The 18,183-nt window shown below is 39.8% G+C and overlaps 1 protein-coding gene across 1 annotated transcript in view; it reads right to left on the minus strand.

Moving 5' to 3' along the window:
• The window catches only part of MYO15B (myosin XVB), a 96,300-nt gene that overhangs the window by 38,519 nt on the left and 39,598 nt on the right, over positions 1-18,183 (minus strand). The window contains exons 19-31 of the mRNA XM_088482689.1: positions 17,788-17,986; positions 17,300-17,387; positions 17,028-17,166; positions 16,765-16,874; positions 14,426-14,485; positions 13,328-13,403; positions 13,046-13,164; positions 12,377-12,495; positions 12,145-12,286; positions 11,949-12,060; positions 4,333-4,490; positions 4,051-4,169; positions 2,024-2,087 (exon numbers count right to left, since the gene is read on the minus strand). Of these exons, the coding sequence (XP_088338815.1) occupies positions 2,024-2,087; positions 4,051-4,169; positions 4,333-4,490; positions 11,949-12,060; positions 12,145-12,286; positions 12,377-12,495; positions 13,046-13,164; positions 13,328-13,403; positions 14,426-14,485; positions 16,765-16,874; positions 17,028-17,166; positions 17,300-17,387; positions 17,788-17,986 (1,505 nt within the window). The remainder of the gene's footprint in view (positions 1-2,023; positions 2,088-4,050; positions 4,170-4,332; positions 4,491-11,948; positions 12,061-12,144; positions 12,287-12,376; positions 12,496-13,045; positions 13,165-13,327; positions 13,404-14,425; positions 14,486-16,764; positions 16,875-17,027; positions 17,167-17,299; positions 17,388-17,787; positions 17,987-18,183) is intronic.

The following is an 18,183-nucleotide window of genomic DNA, read 5'->3' on the forward strand; positions in this document are numbered from 1 at the left end:
GGAGTAGGGATGGGCATCTTAAGCCCACCATTAAATGATGGCAGTGCTTCCACCATTGAATCTTTCGATGCGATGGTAAATAACCATCACATCAAAAGAATTCGATGGTATAAACTATTTATATGAATAGTCAAGAGACGGGATTAGGGGCGGGGTTCCGATATATTTCTCTCACTATATTCACATAAACAGCCAGTCATTAGCCTGAAATGTAACCATTTTATCAGAGAGATTCAATGTCACTCAGGGAAAGGTCAGTCTGATCAGCACTGCACAGACTATGATGATATGTTGGCCTGGGTGCTGTGCTAATGCTAATTCAGTTTTTAGTTCAACAGGGTGTTGTAACTCACAACTGTCTGTGGCTAATCGTATTGTGTACTTATTATTATTGCATACCTTCTGAGCTGGTATAAATTAACTGATGTCACTTTATCCTACTCCTCCTGAGCTCTGTGTGTGACTGCTGTTGCACAGGGCCAGGGCTGCACACTGATTGGCTCTCTGAGACAGTAAGAGCCAATCAGAGCTAGCAGAGAGGGGAGAAAGGGAGGGACTGAGGGTCACGTCTGAGGCAGTGAGTAACAGCCTACAACAATCCCAGTAGCATGAACCATGGAGATTTTCACAGGCAGACACACAGCAGCCAGGGGAGGCATAGCTTTTAGAATTTAAAGAAAAGAAGTCACCATTGGAACACCATCAAATGCTTACCATTCGACGGCAGTAGACATCGGAATGCTGCCATCAAATGGTAAAAACACTAACATCGAAAGAAAAACATTGATTTTTGCCAAACATCGACCATCGATGCCCATCCCTAAGGAGGAGGTAAGTAGAAGGGCGGCACTGGAGTGTCTCTGACCCGCAGAGCGCTCCGATACAAGCCGCCAATCAATTGCTCCACCCCCCCTCCCCGACGCTGGAATCTGGAGTCTGCACCGGCAGATACTCATGAAACAAAACTCCCCGCCTATTACTGGTCCGGCAGAAGGGGAGAGAAGTTCTTTGTGACAGCCGCGGCTGTACCGCGCTGTCCTCCATGGTCGCCCTCTCTCCTTCACAACAAGTGGAGGAGGAGTTGCTGCCTAGCAGTGTCAGCCGCGTAGTGCTGCACTGAGCCCAGACTTAACACAGCTCATGCTAATCAGGAGCGGTGTGTATACTTACACCTGCTTTGGCCGGGGTGTTGGCCTTGGGGACTGTGAGGACCTGGGCACTAGCAATCTCTGCGTAGTGGCGGCCTCACTGAGACAGTGGTCTCAATTGTGGTTCCCTAGACAGGGCACTGGACACTGGCAGCAGTAGCCATGGCAGTGCCCCCTGGCGGCTCCCACATAGCAGGCAGGCTGCCACAGTCCACAGCCTGCCTGTCCTCATAAAAAGGTGGTTAAAATAAATGAATAAGAAAGTAAATTCTAATAGGCAGGAGACAGCCCCACAATGCTCTGTGCTCACTTGGGCACATTTTAAAAACTGGGGTGATGGGGCATAGAGGGGAAGGAGCCAGTCACATCTTTAGAAATTCTTCAAGTGCCAGGCCCTACTCGACCCATGTCTATACCCCAGTGTCGTAGCTCCAGTGTCCCCTAGTGGATGAAGGAGAATTAGTGTGTATTGGCATTGTGAGGTAAGTGGTGGTATGTGTTGGAGGTGGCATTGTGACGAGGGTGGTGGCATGTATTGGAAGTGGCATTGTGAGGTGAGTAGTTGCGGCGTATGTTGGAGGTGGTAATGTGCGGAGGGTGGTGGCATAAATTTGAGATGGCATTGTAATGTGAGTGTTGGTGTGTATAGGAGGTAATACTGTGCGGAGTAGGGTGGCGTTTGCTGGAGGTGGTATTATAAAAGGTGGCATTATGGTGTTGATGGTGGCATTTGAAAGGCTGTTGCCTTTGGGGATGCATTGGCATGTGTGTAGGGAATAGGGAGTTTTGGGAGGACCATGGTATCTGCTGGAGATGGTAGTATAGAGAGTAAATAATACCATAACAGTAAAAGTCTTTTGTAGTCTATAGCTTACCTTTGTGTGTTGCACCAACTCAGCTGGTTTCTTTCCTTCAGCAGCCATTCCCTTCCAGCCAAGCCTGCCGAGTAAACAGTTTGGTTGAATGGATTAGTACTTTATGTTAGGATTTTCAGCACCACACACACACACAGACATACATATATATATATATATATATATATATATATATATATATTAGTACCAGTCAAAAGTTTGAACACACCTTCACATTCAATCATTTTTGTTTATTTAAATTATATTTAACATAGTAGATTAATACTGAAGACATCATAACTATGAAAGAACGCATATGGAATTATGTTGTAAACAAAAAAAGTGTTAAACAAATCAAAATATGTTTTATATTTTAGATTCCTCAAAGTAGCCCCCTTTTGCTTGGATGACAGCTCTGCACACTCTTGGCATTCTCTCATTCAGCTTCATGAGGTAGTCTCCTGGAATGGTTTTGAATTAACAAGTGTGCCTTGTCAAGAGTCAATCTGTGGAATGACATGCCTTCTTAATGTGTTTGAGACCATCAGTTGTGTTGTGCCGAGGTAGGGTTAGTACACAGTGGACACCACTATTTGACTACTGTTGTAATCCATATTATGGCACTAACCACTCAACTCAGTAAAGAGAAACGACAGTCCATCATTACTTTAAGACATGAAGGTCAGTCGATACGGAAAATTTCAAGAACTTTGAATGTATCCTCAAGTGAAGTTGCAAAAACCATCAAACGCTATGATGAAACTGGCTCTCATGAGGACCGACTCCCAGGAAAGGAAGACCAAGAGTTACCACTGCTGCAGAGGATAAGTTCATTAGAGTTACCAACCTCAGAAACCGCTACTTAACAGCACCTCCGATCAGAGACCACATAAAGTCTTCACAGAGTTCAAGTAGCAGACAAGTCTCAACATCAACTGTTCAGAGGAGACTGCGTGAATCAGGTTTTCATGGTCATATTGCTGCAAAGAAGCCACTACTGAGGATGAACAAGAAAAAGAGGAGAGTTGTTTGGGCCAAGAAACACAAGGAATGGACATTAGACCAGTGGAAATATGTACTTTGGTCTGATGAGTCCAAATTTGAGATTTTTGGTTCCAACCCGCCGTGTCTTTGTGAGATGCGGATGATTTCTGCATGTGTGGTTCCCACTGTGAAGAATGGAGGAGGTGTGATGGTGTGGGGGTGCTTTGCTGGTGACACTGTTGGTGATTTATTCAAAATTCAAGGCACACTTAACCAGCATGGCTACAACAGCATTCTGCAGCATGCCATGCCATCCCATCTGGTTTGCACTTACTGGGACCATCATTTGTTTTTCAACAAGACAATGACCCCAAACACACCTCCAGGCTATGTAAGGGCTACTTGACCAAGAAGGAAAATGATGGAGTGCTGCGTCAGATGACCTGGCCACAATCACCCGACCTACACCCAATTGAGCTGTTTTGGGATAAGTTGGACTGCAGAGTGAAGGAAAAGCAGTCAACAAGTGGGAACTCCTTCAAGACTGTTGGAAAACCATTCCAGGAGACTACCTCATGAAGCTGATTGAGAGAATGCCTAGAGTGTGCAAAGCTGTCATCCAAGCAAAAGGAGGCTACTTTGAGGAATCTAAAATATAAAACATATTTTGATTTGTTTAACACTTTTTTGTTTACAACATAATTCCATATGTGTTCTTTCATAGTTTTGATGTCTTCAGTATTAAGAGAAGGTGTGTATATATAATAGTGGTTTATTACACTGTATACATCATTGATATAATAAAGCTAATCTTGATTTCAAGTTTCTATCTGGAAAATAGATTCTACATAACTGCACATTTTAGTGTGTTGCACTGTTTATAGTTTTGTCTAAGGGGTTACATACTACTTTTTTGTTATTTTACCAGAAGACATCATAAAATTTAACAACAATAATTTGCAAATAATCATGTTATCTATAGAGGATATGATTTAGAAAATCTTGTGGTTCCATATTAAACTGCCTTTACCATTTGAAGGTCTCAATATATACAGTTAACTCACATTGCTTGTGCTTCCCGAAAATACTTCAGAGCAAACTCAATCATGGTGTAATGTGCTCCATCGCTGGGCTGGAGTGAAGGACTGGCTGTAGGGGTGATCTCATCACTCAACTGACCACTCTGTTTGAAAGATTAGGCATAATATTAGTGGCCCAGTCAGAAGTAATGAGAGTGGAGATGAACAGAGAGAATAAGCCATATAAAAAGTTGTATTTTAGCACAATAGAGTTTTCAATTCAGTTACTGTATGGTCCAGCTTAACATTAGTTTGCAGTGCACTCACCTCCTTACTAGTGGTCCTGGGTAGTCCTCTTGGCCTACTCTTACTTTCCCATTTGTCTCTCTTCTCACCTATGCTGTAATATTCTGGAGCTGCAGCTTGTTGCACAAACCGGGAAGGGAAAATACCAGAGCGCCCCCCAATAGAACCAAATTGCCAACCTGCAGGATATAAATTTGACAAATTATTAGAATATGCAGCAGACATTTTAAGATTGTCAGGTCAGTGTAGTCCTTACTACTGTTTAACTTACACCTACTGTAAGGTACCATGTGTATGTAGGTTTTTTATTTATGTATTGTTTTTCTGTAAGAGTCTGTAGGTGTTCTCTTGTGCTTCTGAAGACATACATCCAAATAATGTATACATAAAATCAATTTGAACATCGTGAAAATAGCACTTTTATTAAACTGAACAGTTTAATCTATTGCCTCCTCCAGTTATTTAGATATTTTTCTGTACGACTGGACTACTAGCATAGAAAATACAAAATTAAGCCACACAAGTAATGTACAGAAAATAATAAACAAATAAATAAATATGCTTGAGGGCAATTTAATAGTTCTGCACTACAGACTTTGACTAATTATTAGGGACCTCCAGTAAGCAGAGATGCCGTAAAGTGGCCTGGAGGCTTAGCCATATTTTTGCAAATATATGCAACTGAGATCTCTTAATTATCTACCACCATGAAGTTTTCCAAATCTTATTGCTGATTTCATTCTGAGTGCTGGTGGAACACTTTTTACTGTTTCTTGTATAGAATAACCCCTCCCTTACATGCACCTGAGTGATATTACTGAAGTCATTGAGCAGCTAGCAACATGTATTGCAATTTAATAGTATGATAAAAATAGGTTTGGATGATTGGCGCTACTATCCTTATGTGGTCTTATAAATTAACCGAAAGAAGGTGCAGCTTGGAATAATCGGAACTTTCAAAAGAGATCCGGATAAAGATAGTTTTTTGTATAGAAGTATTCCAGCACTCCCAAGGATCAGTGTTATTTCTTGGAAAAAAAAGAGAATGGAAAAAAATATAGTGTAAATCTGTGACAAAAACCAAAAAAGAAAGTATATAGACATATACTCACGCTGCTATTGGTGCCTTCTTCACATTTTTTACAATATGGTTTGGCACTATTTATGGTTATTTTATCATTTATAATTATATTATATTTAATATTTTTATTGATTTTCTTTTTTTGTATGGCCATATATGAAATTATTTTAATGGAAGTTAAATAAAATTATTTTTAAGAGATATATATTTTTTCATTACCGATGGACATCGGGATTTACAATGAATGTCTAAGGTGCTTATGCAATTGGAATAAGGTGAGCAGGATATTATTTACTATTATTCTGACTTAATGACAACCAATTTGCACTATGGAGGCATGTTTTATTTTCTTCACATACTGACTACTGTCAGGATTTGAGACCTATCTAAATCGATTCATCGTTGCTATTGCAACCACCGTAGGACCATGGTGTTGATTTGTGTCCATTGTACTGATCTCACCTATAAAGGGTGAGTATATGTCTATATACTTTCTTTTTTGTTTTTTATCACAGATTTACACTATTATTTTTTTCCATTCTCTTTTTTCCCCCAAAATAACACTGATCCTTGGAGCGCCGGAATACTTCTACACAAAAAACCCAATTTAATAGTATGGCTACATGTACAATGATACCGAGTTGAAAGAGACATTAAAAATATGAGACTGAGTCAAATAAAGAATATCACTAAAAAAGAACAGGAAGCAATTAAATCCTTGAAAAACAATAACCAGACAATATTTAAGCCAGCTGACAAAGGGGGGGGGGGGGGGGGCAGTGGTAGTCATGAACCAGGAAGGCTACAGTAAAGAGGTAAACCAACAATTGGATGATGAAAATACTTCTAAAAAACTCAGGGATGATTCCACCTTGAGTGTTGTGAAAAGTTTAGAAGAACTAGCAAAAAGAGTACTTGAAAAAGGTGCCATTACACAGTCTGAAAAATACTTTATAATTATTACAACATCAATGGTACCAACAATGTATGTCCAACCAAAAATTCATAAGAATGCAATAAACCCCCCGGGAAGGCCCATTGTCTCTGGCTCTAACAGTATAACCTCTAATTTATCTGCGATGGTGGATTAATATCTCTAACTATTAGTGATTAAAAATGATTCCTACTTAAAAGATACATCTGACACTATAAGGAAATTAAGAAACCTTGAATGGAAAGAGACCTATGTTTTAGCAAGTACTGATGTCAGTAGTCTCTACACGATCATACACTGGAATAAAGGTCAACAAGCAATTTAATTATTTTTAGATAAGAGTGATTATTCTAGAGAATTCCAAGATTTTATCACTGAATCTATTGCCTTTATTTTAAAAAAACAATTATTTTTATTTTAACGGTTCATTTTATCTTCAGATTTTAGGAACTGCTATGGGCACCAGGTTTGCCCCCAGTTATGCCAATTTGTTTATGGCATATTGGGAACGTTTACATATAGACCCTTTAAAGAAGGAGGGGGCAAACCTGGTGTGTTGGTTCCATTTTAGTAATGATATTTTTTGTGTGTGGAATGGAGATTTTAGAACAGTTTTGTCAGAATTTGAATGAAAATGAGTTTAATAACTATTTTAACTTTTAACATAAGTTTAACTAACCTTACCTTTTTAGATCTTAATATTTATATCAAAGAAGGCAAAATCTGTACAAAAACTTTTAAGAAAGAGACTGATTCAAATTTCTATATCGATTTCACCAGTGAACACCACAGAAGGTGGTCAGATAATATCCCCATGGGACTATTTAAATGCATAAAGAGAAACTGTACAGAGGTGGAAGTACTTGAAGAAGAAAGGATAGAAACAGGAAAAAGGTTTAGAGAGAAAGGTTATCCATTAGAAATAATAGATAAAGCTAAAGAAAAAGTAGTAAATATAGAAAGAGATGTATTAATAAAGGAAAAGGTTAAAAATAATGAGACCTGAGATATGAGTGGGCTTTCTTTAGTCAGTATGGATCACATTACAAACAATAGGAAAAAAGTATTAAAAAAACCTGGAGAACACTCCAGGAGGGTCCAATACTAAAACACCTACCACCAAAACCTACCTTTATTTATAGGAAGCCTCAATCCTTAAAAGAAAAACTGGTAAAAAGCTCCTTGATGGAAATTAAACCAACAAGTGAAAGAAATAAGAGCTTTCATAGGTGCAGCTCATGTTTAATGTACCGCAGTACCAGTTATGAGGAAAATCCCATAATGATTATTTATTTCACAGCAAATGACATTAAATATGACAAACCGTTTTATCATGTGCCATTCTAGGAATATAATATGTATGCTCAAGTGCACATGCGGACTAATGTTTGTGGGCAAAACCACTAGGAATTTAAAAATCCGAACATATATACAATATCCATAAAAGCCTTTTAGAGGACATCCCTTATCGGAAAACTTTAAGACTGTTCATAATAAATATGAACTCCATCTTAAATTGTTTATGGGGATAGAACAGATAAAGGAGAACTGGCGGGCCAAAGATTTAGATAAAAGACTAGCGAAGAAAGAGATGCAATGGATATATAAATTAGATACATTGGTCCCTAAAGGTTTAAACTCAGATTTTGAGTTACAATGGTTCTTAGATTAATTTATATTCTGGCTTTTATTTTGCATTTTGTTCTGATTTTATATAATAACTTATTCTTATCTATTTCCCCTTTTTTTATTTTATTTTATATTCAATGAGATATATTCTGACAATATGATGTAACCCTATTTGCCCCTACTAGGGATGGAAAAAGTGGGAATACTAAGTACCACTATAGTTTATGGTGGAGGCATTTTGGAGTTACCGCTTGAAAAAGAAAGAAAACAAATATCATGGTTTTACACCTTTATGCCGATAAGAGTTTGTTTTGATCCCTATATGGCTGGAATGCAAACAAGTTTGGGGTGGAATGCAAGTACAGTGCATCTGAAAAGTATAATAGGCGACTGGAAGATGTCATCGCCACTCGCCAATATTGTAGTGCATCCGGAAAGTATTCACAATGCTTCACTTTTTCCATATTTTGTTATGTTACAGCCTTATTCCAAAATTGAATAAATTCATTTTTGTCCTCAAAATTCTACACACAATACCCCATAATAACAACGTGTAAAAAGTTTTTTGAGATTTTTGCAAATTTAATGAAAAAAAACCCCTAAGAAATCACATGTACATAAGTATTCAAAACCTTTGCTCAATACTTTGTTGATGCACCTCTGGCAGCAATTTCAGCCTCAAGTCTATTTGAATATGATGCCTTGGCCATGATTATGCTAAAAACTTCTATTTATTACAAAATTTTATTACAAAATGTATTTATATATATAATTAGTAATTGGAGTTGTGCATCTGTGATTTGTTTTTTTGTGTCTGCATTAACAGTCTCAACAGGTAACACCTCCCACTATATATATTCAGCGTGTTCAGTCTAGGATCCCCTTTCCCATATATTCTATTTAGTGTGCTTCTTTGCACACCTGAAGGCACGAGACACCTTCAGCCTGGACTAGCACCCCACCCCTATTGGTTTAGAGCATGGAGTCTGGCATTGTAAATGCACACTTGTATTAGGCACTGTAGTGCAGCTTTGGGTTGACTTTTGGGGCATGTGTCCCCTGGATTGCTTTGGTTGGTCTGCTTCAGGGCATCACATTATAACACATTTCCCATTTTTGCAATTTTAACACTTTTACTGTTTGTTTATTATATATGTAATTTCACCTTTCTACTCTATACATGCTGCTCTTAACTATCTTACTTTTCACTTCACATTTCTTATCAGAGCGATGCCCTGGGGAGGCTCGGCCGAGCTGGTTTGTGGGTCCTGCGCCCTGGATTTGAACCCCTGTATGTTAGGGACCTACCCTACAGAGGTTATCTGGATATGGTGGGTAGGCCCATAACCTTTGGCCATGATTATGCTAAAAACCTCTATTTATTGCAAATTTCATTGCAAAATGTATGTATATATATATATATATATATATATATATATATATATAATTAGTAATTGAAGTTGTGCATCTGGGATTTTTTTTTTGTGTCTGAATATGATGCCACAAGCTTGGCACACCTATCTTTGGGCAGTTTCACCCATTCCTCTTTGCAGCACCTCTCAAGCTCCATCAGGTTGGATGGGAAGCGTCGGTGCACAGCCATTTTCAGATCTCTCCAGAGATGTTCAATTGGATTCAAGTCTGGGCTCTGGCTAGGCCATTCAAGGACATTCACAGAGTTGTCCTGAAGCCACTCCTTTGATATCTTGGCTGTGTGCTTAGGATCGTTGTCCTGCTGAAAGATGAACCGTCGACCCAGTCTGAGGTCAAGAGTGCTCTGGAGCAGGTTTTCATCCAGGATGTCTCTGTACATTGCTGCATTCATCTTTCCCACTATCCTGACTAGTCTCCAAGTTCCTGCCACTGAAAAACATCCCCACAGCATGATGCTGCCACCACCATGCTTCACTGTAGGGATGGTATTGACCTGGTGATGAGCGGTGCCTGGTTTCCTCCAAACATAACGCCAGGCATTGACACCAAAGAGTTCAATCTTTGTCTCATCAGACCAGAGAATTTTGTTTCTCATGGTCTGAGTCCTTCAGGTGCATTTTGGCAAACTCCAGGTGGGCTGCCATGTGCTTTTTACTAAGAAGTGGCTTCCGTATTGCCACTCTACCATATAGGCCTGATTGGTGGATTGCTGCAGAGATGGTTGTCCTTCTGGAAGGTTCTCCTCTCTCTACAGAGGAATGCTGTAGCCCTGATAGAGTGACCATTGGGTTCTTGGTCACCTCCCTGACTAGAGCCCTTCTCCCCAGATCGCTCAGTTTAGATGGCTGGACAACTCTAGGAAGAGTCCTGGTGGTTCCGAACTTCTTCCATGTACGGATGATGGAGGCCACTGTGCTCATTGGGACCTTCAAAGCAGCAGATATTTTTCTGTACCCTTCCCCAGATTTGTGCCTCGAGACAATCCTGTCTCGGAGGTCTACAGACAATTCCTTGGACTTCATGCTTGGTTTGTGCTCTGACATGCACTGTCAAGTGTGGGACCTTATATAGACAGGTGTATGCCTTTCAAAATCATGTCCAATCAACTGAATTTACCACAGGTGGACTCCAATTAAGCTGTAGGAACATCTCAAGGATGATCAGTGAAAACAGGATGGACTGAAGCTGAATTTTGAGCTTCATGGCTAAGGGCATGAATACTTATGTACATGTGATTACTTAGTGTTTTTTTTTATTATTTTGCAAAAATCTCAAAAAAACTTTTTACACGTTGTCATTATGGGGTATTGTGTGTAGAATTTTGAGGACAAAAAATAATTTATTCCATTTTGGAATAAGGCTGTAACATAACAAAATATGGAAAAAGTGAAACATTGTGAATACTTTCCGGATGCACTGTATATGCCACTTAAGAAATGCACTACAATATTGGCGAGTGGCGATGACATCTTCCAGTCGCCTATTCCCGATGCGGGGACATAAGGATGATGACATCCATTATTCGGATATGTGGTGTGATTTCTGGATTGATGCCTGTGAGTGCATCGCCCACAAATAGCGACAACATCTTCGAGGTGGTCGTGGGAACATAAAGATGACTCCTTCCAGTTTTCAGTAGTCCGGAGTGGTACGCATATTGACGTCACTTCCGGGCCGACGCGCAAACCACGGGAAGTCTTACAGGAAATGAGGGACTCTAGTTTCCGGTTTATTCGCTTAAATAGCTGCAGTATTTACAGCATGGTATTCTGCACTTAAAAGATGCTTGGAGGCATCCAAAACGCATTGAGTTATTACCATGTTGCTTTGAATGGACCCCTTTGTTGGACTTCATCTCAGATGTTTAAAGGCAATGCTTGGTGCTGTGTAGTTTAAACTGCCTACCTTTCTGAGGACATTCTCTTGAGTGTTTACTCACACCACCAGCCTAAAAGGGTATGAGACCAGGGGCAATTATGTTTACAGTTGATGTTTGCACATTTGTTCTGCACTATATTGGCACTTTGTAATGTTGTAATGTTTACATTGCATTTGCACATATGTATATTTGTGGTGAACTATTGATGTTCAAGGAAATTGCTTTTTAATGTGTGTCTATCTTTGTCAAAATAAATTTTACCTTTAATTGAAACACACTTTGACTCCAAGCGCTCCCCTCAGAAAGATGCATGGTATAATTATATGGGTCTCATATAATAATCACTCTTCAAATACCTTACTTTTCTACATGTACAAGAAATAACACTGGCTAATATCCTTGAAATTGTTACATAACTAATTTCCCTCAATTACTAATTTCTGTGTCAAAGTGTAATTGGAAATGTACCACTGTTATGAAATTAAGGTGCTGGTGTATCTTAGCGATGTCACTAGTTCCTAGTGAATGGATAAGTTGTGTTTACATTTATATTAATTCAGTACCCATAGTACCTCCACTGTGTTCAAGCATCACATGCTGCATATAAAGCCATTAACTGTTGTAATGTTATGTCCATCACACAAATACAGCCATGCCATCTGTGTTGCTCCTGTAAGTACCTGGCTCTAGTCCTTCCATTGGTAGCACTTTGATGATGTCACCCTTTTTGAAGTTAAGAAGACTCTTGTCATCAGTTATATGGCTACGGAGTGCGACCACATGATTTGAATCCTAAGAGAACAAAACGAGATTAACACATGAGCTCTGGGAGACTGAATTCCAACCTCAGGAGACCATCATTGTCCTCTTTCTCACCTTGATCAGTTCCTGAAGGAAGATTTCCACCAAAGACTTGAGTGCCTTAGCTTTGCTAGAGTGCAACAGGAGATCCTCATTGCGAAGAAGAAAGCGCAGGGTGCTGGAACCAGACATTTCAATGGAGAGAATATCTGCAAAACTGCAGGATAAAAAGGATGTAGATAATTATATCAATACACCGATTATTAGATATTTGTCTCCCTATTACTCCCCAATTTCTTCACCTCACCTGTAACTGCAAAGAGTCTTTAAATGATTCTGCTGGATTCCTGTTGTGGTCACTTCCTTCAGAAGTCTAAAACCTCGGTGAGAAACTCCCAGGAGCAGCTGTTCTACATCTTCATCCAGCTGCATATAACAGTGATATTATTATTACAGGCAGTGACACAGACATCCCATCATCATCCATAAAGGTAATCATAACAAATGCATAAAGAGAGCATCATATGACCTAAGCACAGGTGCCCATTTCATAGCCAGAGCAAAGTATGAATAAGGCTATATTTACCATATAAGCAAATTAGACATATCCAGGGTAGCACTGTTCACGGGGTCATAGAATTGGTTTATGCTAGTTCTTTTAAAGCTTTTTCCTTTAATTTTTTGTTACTTTACCAACCCACTATTTTGTCAACAAAATAATGGATAGTAGAAGCCAATCATGTTGGTATTTACACATAACATGTACGGCAGCATGAACTCTATATACATCCCTGAGCATGACAAAGGTACAAAAATATGTAGAGAAGCCTAAAGCAGAACAAAAAAAACCAACGACACCAAAAATCACAGGAGACACAAAGAAGTCACCATAGGAATGCAAATGAAAAGCAACACACTACAACAGTGCCACGGGAATCACACTGTGATCTTTAGTGCTGAATTTATTTTTACTCACAGTTACAGGGAAGAGGCGAGAAAAGTAATTGTCCCAGTTATCCCGGGCAGCCATGACAATACGTTTCTTGATGGAATCCTCTAGGATGGAGCTGGCATCACTCCCTACTTGAAAGTCATCTGATAAAGAAATGTATTACTGTATACACTGTATTTGTTAAGTGCTTCATTAATATGCTATATATAGAGTCAGCTGAATCAGTCTCAATGCTACCCACAATATTTCCTTGTGTCACAGACCACCCAAATCACATGATAACCTGTGCATGGTCCTCATACTTACTTAAGAAATCTTTCATCTTCCTCCTTTCCTCCCGTGTCAGTTTCAAACTAGTCTCTGAGAATGTGTCCCGAATTATCTGGGATAACCACAGACAGAAAAATGCACAACATTCAAAGTATCCACAACATTGCCAGGTGCACAATTATTAATTTCCCCAAACCACAGTCTCAATAATGTGCATATATGTACATATATCTGCAACTAGGTTACTTTAGCTTGTAGTTATAAGTTAGCACTAGTGGGCCATGAGTTATAAAAGTAGGATGTTTGTTTAATGTCTAATAGTGGAGAAGTGAACAAATGTAGAAGTTGCCCACACCAACCTAACAGCATCCACCTATGAATTTATAGAATGTACTTGATAAATAATAACTAGAAGCTGATTTGTTATTTTGGGCAACTTCTACACTCTTTAGAAGGTTTAATACATTCCCCCTAAGTTTGAGAGTGTGATGGCGATCTTTCGTATTGCCAGGGCGGCACTTTTATATTTTGGAGCACTTCGAAAGTTTCCTGTATTTTGTAACTTTGTAATCACTGTCCCCTACAATCTCCTCTGTTGACCAGAGGGCAACTATAACGTGAGAGCATCTGTCCGACGTATGAAGCTTTGCTGAAATTAGATCATGCAACTGTATAAACATTCTAAGCACACTCAAAATATATACACTGTAATAACAAGGATTTGGAATGGAAACATCAGTCAGACTGCAATTTCATGAAGATGTTATGGTGGCACTTTAGAGAGCTGTGCATACACAAATGATTTCACATATCAATAACCTGATGCTGCGGTGTAAAAAATAATAAAACCCCTCAAATATTATGTCAGGCTGACAGTATTTTCTACCACCATCAACAAGGAGTGAATGAAATGATGTGCTTGGACAATAAATATTCAGGATCCTTTAAGAACAATTTCAGACCTTGGTAACACCAGAATATAAGACTTTGCATTGATGTTTGCATTTATTGTCCACAATAGATAGCTTGTTTATGAATTACATGTGCATTATTATCTGTGTGTGTGTGTTGCGGTGGAATGGGAACATGCATATATCAAGTATAACACATTTCATGTCTGTCCCTATCCTTCACCTGTTCACACAAAAGGTTCAGGTAATATGGGTGGGTAAATTTCTCTTTCGGATAGAAGATCTACAACAAAAGAAAAAAATTACATAAAGGAAATTGCTATATATCTATATAGGTATCATATCCACTGTAATTGTTATGCTGTTATTACAGACAAGCTAGAGAGGGTTGTCTATTGCAACTCCCCACATTCCTCTTCTCCCTCTCCCCTATTGAACCTTTCCATTTTGGTTTCTCCTCCACTCCATAGAAACTGCACTCACCAACGTCACCAATGACCTTCTCACTGCCAAAACCAATGCCTACTACTTCTCACCCGCTTTGAGAAGTATGATCATAAATTTGACACTTAAATTGCCTGCTTCTCCTTCAAACCCTCCATTCCATTGGTCTTCGTGAGTTGTAGTTTCACATTCACCTCTTAAAACACTAACCTCTTCCTCTACATGAACAGGGTCCTCAGACCTCCTTTGGAAAATGAATTGGTCCCTTCGGTCTCCAATACCACATTAAGCTTATGACACTCATATATAACTTTCCTCCCTCCATTCTCTCTTGTGTCTCTTCCTGCCTCTCCTCCATTTATCCCAGATGCCCCAAAGCTTTTGGAAATTAAACAGGACCAAAATTTCATTAATTGTTTTGCCCCCTTCCAGAGTTCCTCTCTTTTTCTTTGATAACATGCACCTACTTGCTGTTCTTGAAGTGCGCTGGTCATCCTTGGCTCCTCCTCCTCATCTACCCCTTGCATTCAAAATATATCCATCTCCACAACATCTCTAGAATAGGCCCTCTCTCACCCATGATACCACCAAGGCTCTCATCCATGCACTCATCATCTCCCACATCAACTACTGTAAACTCCTCCTCTTTGGACACCCCTGAACTTGCCTTTCCCTCTTCAATCCACCTTGAATGCTGCAGCTTGTATCTTTGGGTTTGATTCCTGATCTGGACGCAATTTAATTTGCGATTTTACTTGCTTCACAATTGTGAATATATGCTAATGACTCTAAAGTTTACCCGAGCATAGGGATGCCCACTGCTGCCTTCTCATATCCATCCAACATCGGAATCATCTACACAGATCAGGCACCCATCACCCTTCTAAGTAAGTATGACCTGTCTCAAACGAGCACCTCTCCTGACATGCATAGGGCTCTCCAGCTGCAAGCAAGATTGCAGTGGCTAATATATGCAGTGTGCACGCCCACAAAACAGTGTTTAATGGACCCGGCGCGTGTTTCTGTAGCCACCCCGTTACCTCCCCCGAAATCACAATTCAATTGCTGTGCATACCTAATGGCGGACAATCGCTCAATCTGTGTAAAACATTGACTTTGCGTCTGTATTGTTACCAGGCCCTTTATACTTTCACTGGCTCATCTCCTTCATAATCCAGTTCAAGCCCCTCACCAAATATAAAGCCCTTATATATGCCCCAGTTTTCCTGCATCTCCAACTTCGTTTCTGTCCACATCTTGTAATCTCTAACTTGGTTACCTACTCTCATACCTGCGTCGAAGGTTTCTCCAGCTCCAACTCCCAAGTTAGACTATCTACCAGTCTCAGCAGTTTATTAACGTCTACTAACCCTTCTCCAAAATTTCCACTTTCGCTTACTCCCTTGTCTACAGTTCACCTTCCAAATGTTCACCACTCCCCTTAGTATGTAAGCTCTCATGGGCAAGGCTTTCTTTCCTCTTGTTGTCCACTTAGCAGTATCAGTGGTGCAAGTAGACAATTTATTTTATAGGTATTCAATAAAAAAATGGGCGTGGCCACACAAGGGTGTGTCACGCAGACATGCCCCCATCTTGGCACTCTGGTGTCATGCAGCCAGGGTAGGGAGCAAGAGCATCAGCATCATACTCCTGGCAGCCCTGGCTGCAGCCAGACAAAAATAGCACTGCCGAGCACTGTGATTTGCTGGGCAGTGTGCAGCTAATGGCAGTGCCGCATCGGTAAGGTCGTCGGGTGGTATGACGCACCAGCTGCTAATTTCTTAATGGCGCACCTTACTTTCACTACTGAGCACTATCCATAGCAATTGTGCTCCTTGAATTTGTCACCAAGTCCTGCTCATCATCTCTAATACTGTATGCTCACCCTTACGTTGGATATAGGTTAATTGAGTGCTGATCAGTCCTTCCCTTACCTGCAACTCACTGCCACTTGCCCTACGATCTACAGCAAGTTGTCCTACCCTCACACTGTGTCCTTGTCCTACCTAGCCTGTTTTTATGCTGAGTGTTGTTCCTAGATATATCACTATAAATCGTACTGTACTTTCTTCTTTCAGAAGACAATGATTTAGTCATTAGAATAGTTACTTAAGTTACCTCTTTCCGCACATAAAGTCTCCAGCTGACATCACTGTACGAGAAGAAGACACTAGCCGTATGCTTGCTGAGGGAAGACCTTGTATTATGGTCACCTTCGAGAGATCGCCCTTAAAGCAAGACACAGCAATTTGGTTGTGAAAACAGAAATTAAAAATGGAAATTTGGATGATAATAAAAGAGAAAGATTACACTTTGTAGACTATAACAGCAAGGTGCACATGCAAGAATTAATGTACAGAAGTACTACTTTCCATGTTCACCTGGACCCTTGTAATCCTGTGATGTTGGGGCAAGTGGTCCTGACTGAAATAACCCTAAAAGTGGCTTCTGCTTTTCTCGAATGGAATTTTTCTTCTCATTTGCAGGAGGAAGCGGAGGTGGTGGCGGCTTTGGAGGGCCCTTGGAATAAAAGAAGATTTTATGGTTGCATCAAATTTTTTCTGATTCTATCTATACCTTGTTCAAAACCCCAATATGATATTAAGTTTATAGAAGTCAAACAAAGCCACATGCTCAGTGCATTGTTTCCTACCGAAGATGGAGGGGGCACAGCATTTTGAAGTCTCTCTAGTGCTTCTTCTTTGGGGTCTTTTTTCTTTACGAAGGTCTGCACTGTTCTCCTGCAGGAGGAAGGGTTTAATCACTGATAATATAGTGCCAGGACTCTGGCGAACAAAATGTTTTTCATCTGAATGGCTGCTCTATAGATCTACTTTCTCGTTATTCACTATTATTTTCTCAAATTTCCCTAACAATTGATCTATCTCAGTCATCAGCCACTGGATCACGGTTATTGACAGAAGATTCTGCATTCTATTTCTTATTATCTCTTCATTCATTGTTCATTTGTAGTCTGTATATTACTATGTGCTTGCTCCGTCTCATAAGAACATATGCGTAAATTTGTGTCCATCTGTCCTCTGTCCACCTCTCATCCATAATATTGCACCCCAAATTAGCTTTTACTTTGTTTATCATCTCTGATACCCATCTCTCTTGAGCTCCTCTAAGATATCTCACCTGACTGGTTCAAATGGCATGGGCGCTTCCTGAGGACGGGTTTGATACATCTTGATTATTTCTTTTATTTGTCGACTAGGTTCTGGTCTAGGGGCTGCTTTAACCGGACCACCTTTCTTTAGCTCTCTCTCTGGAGGCTCTAGGTCCAAGGGAGGAGGAAGAGGCGGCACAAATTGTGGGGCCTTTGGAGATGATATTGCTGTAAATATGAAGCATTCAATCATGTGATTATTTGTCACTGCTATGAAAAAACATTGTACCTATTGATCACAGTGGTCTATTATAGTAAAATGATGGAAAGTTAGTGTTAGATCGAACAATCTAGCATACTGTATTTGGTAGAGGTTGCTTGGCTACAAATATTTGTAGATGCCAGTCTTATTTGGCATTATTAGT

The sequence above is a fragment of the Taudactylus pleione genome, unplaced genomic scaffold (assembly GCF_031769625.1).
Source record: "Taudactylus pleione unplaced genomic scaffold, aTauple2 ptg000290l, whole genome shotgun sequence".
Classification (NCBI taxonomy): domain Eukaryota; kingdom Metazoa; phylum Chordata; class Amphibia; order Anura; family Myobatrachidae; genus Taudactylus; species Taudactylus pleione.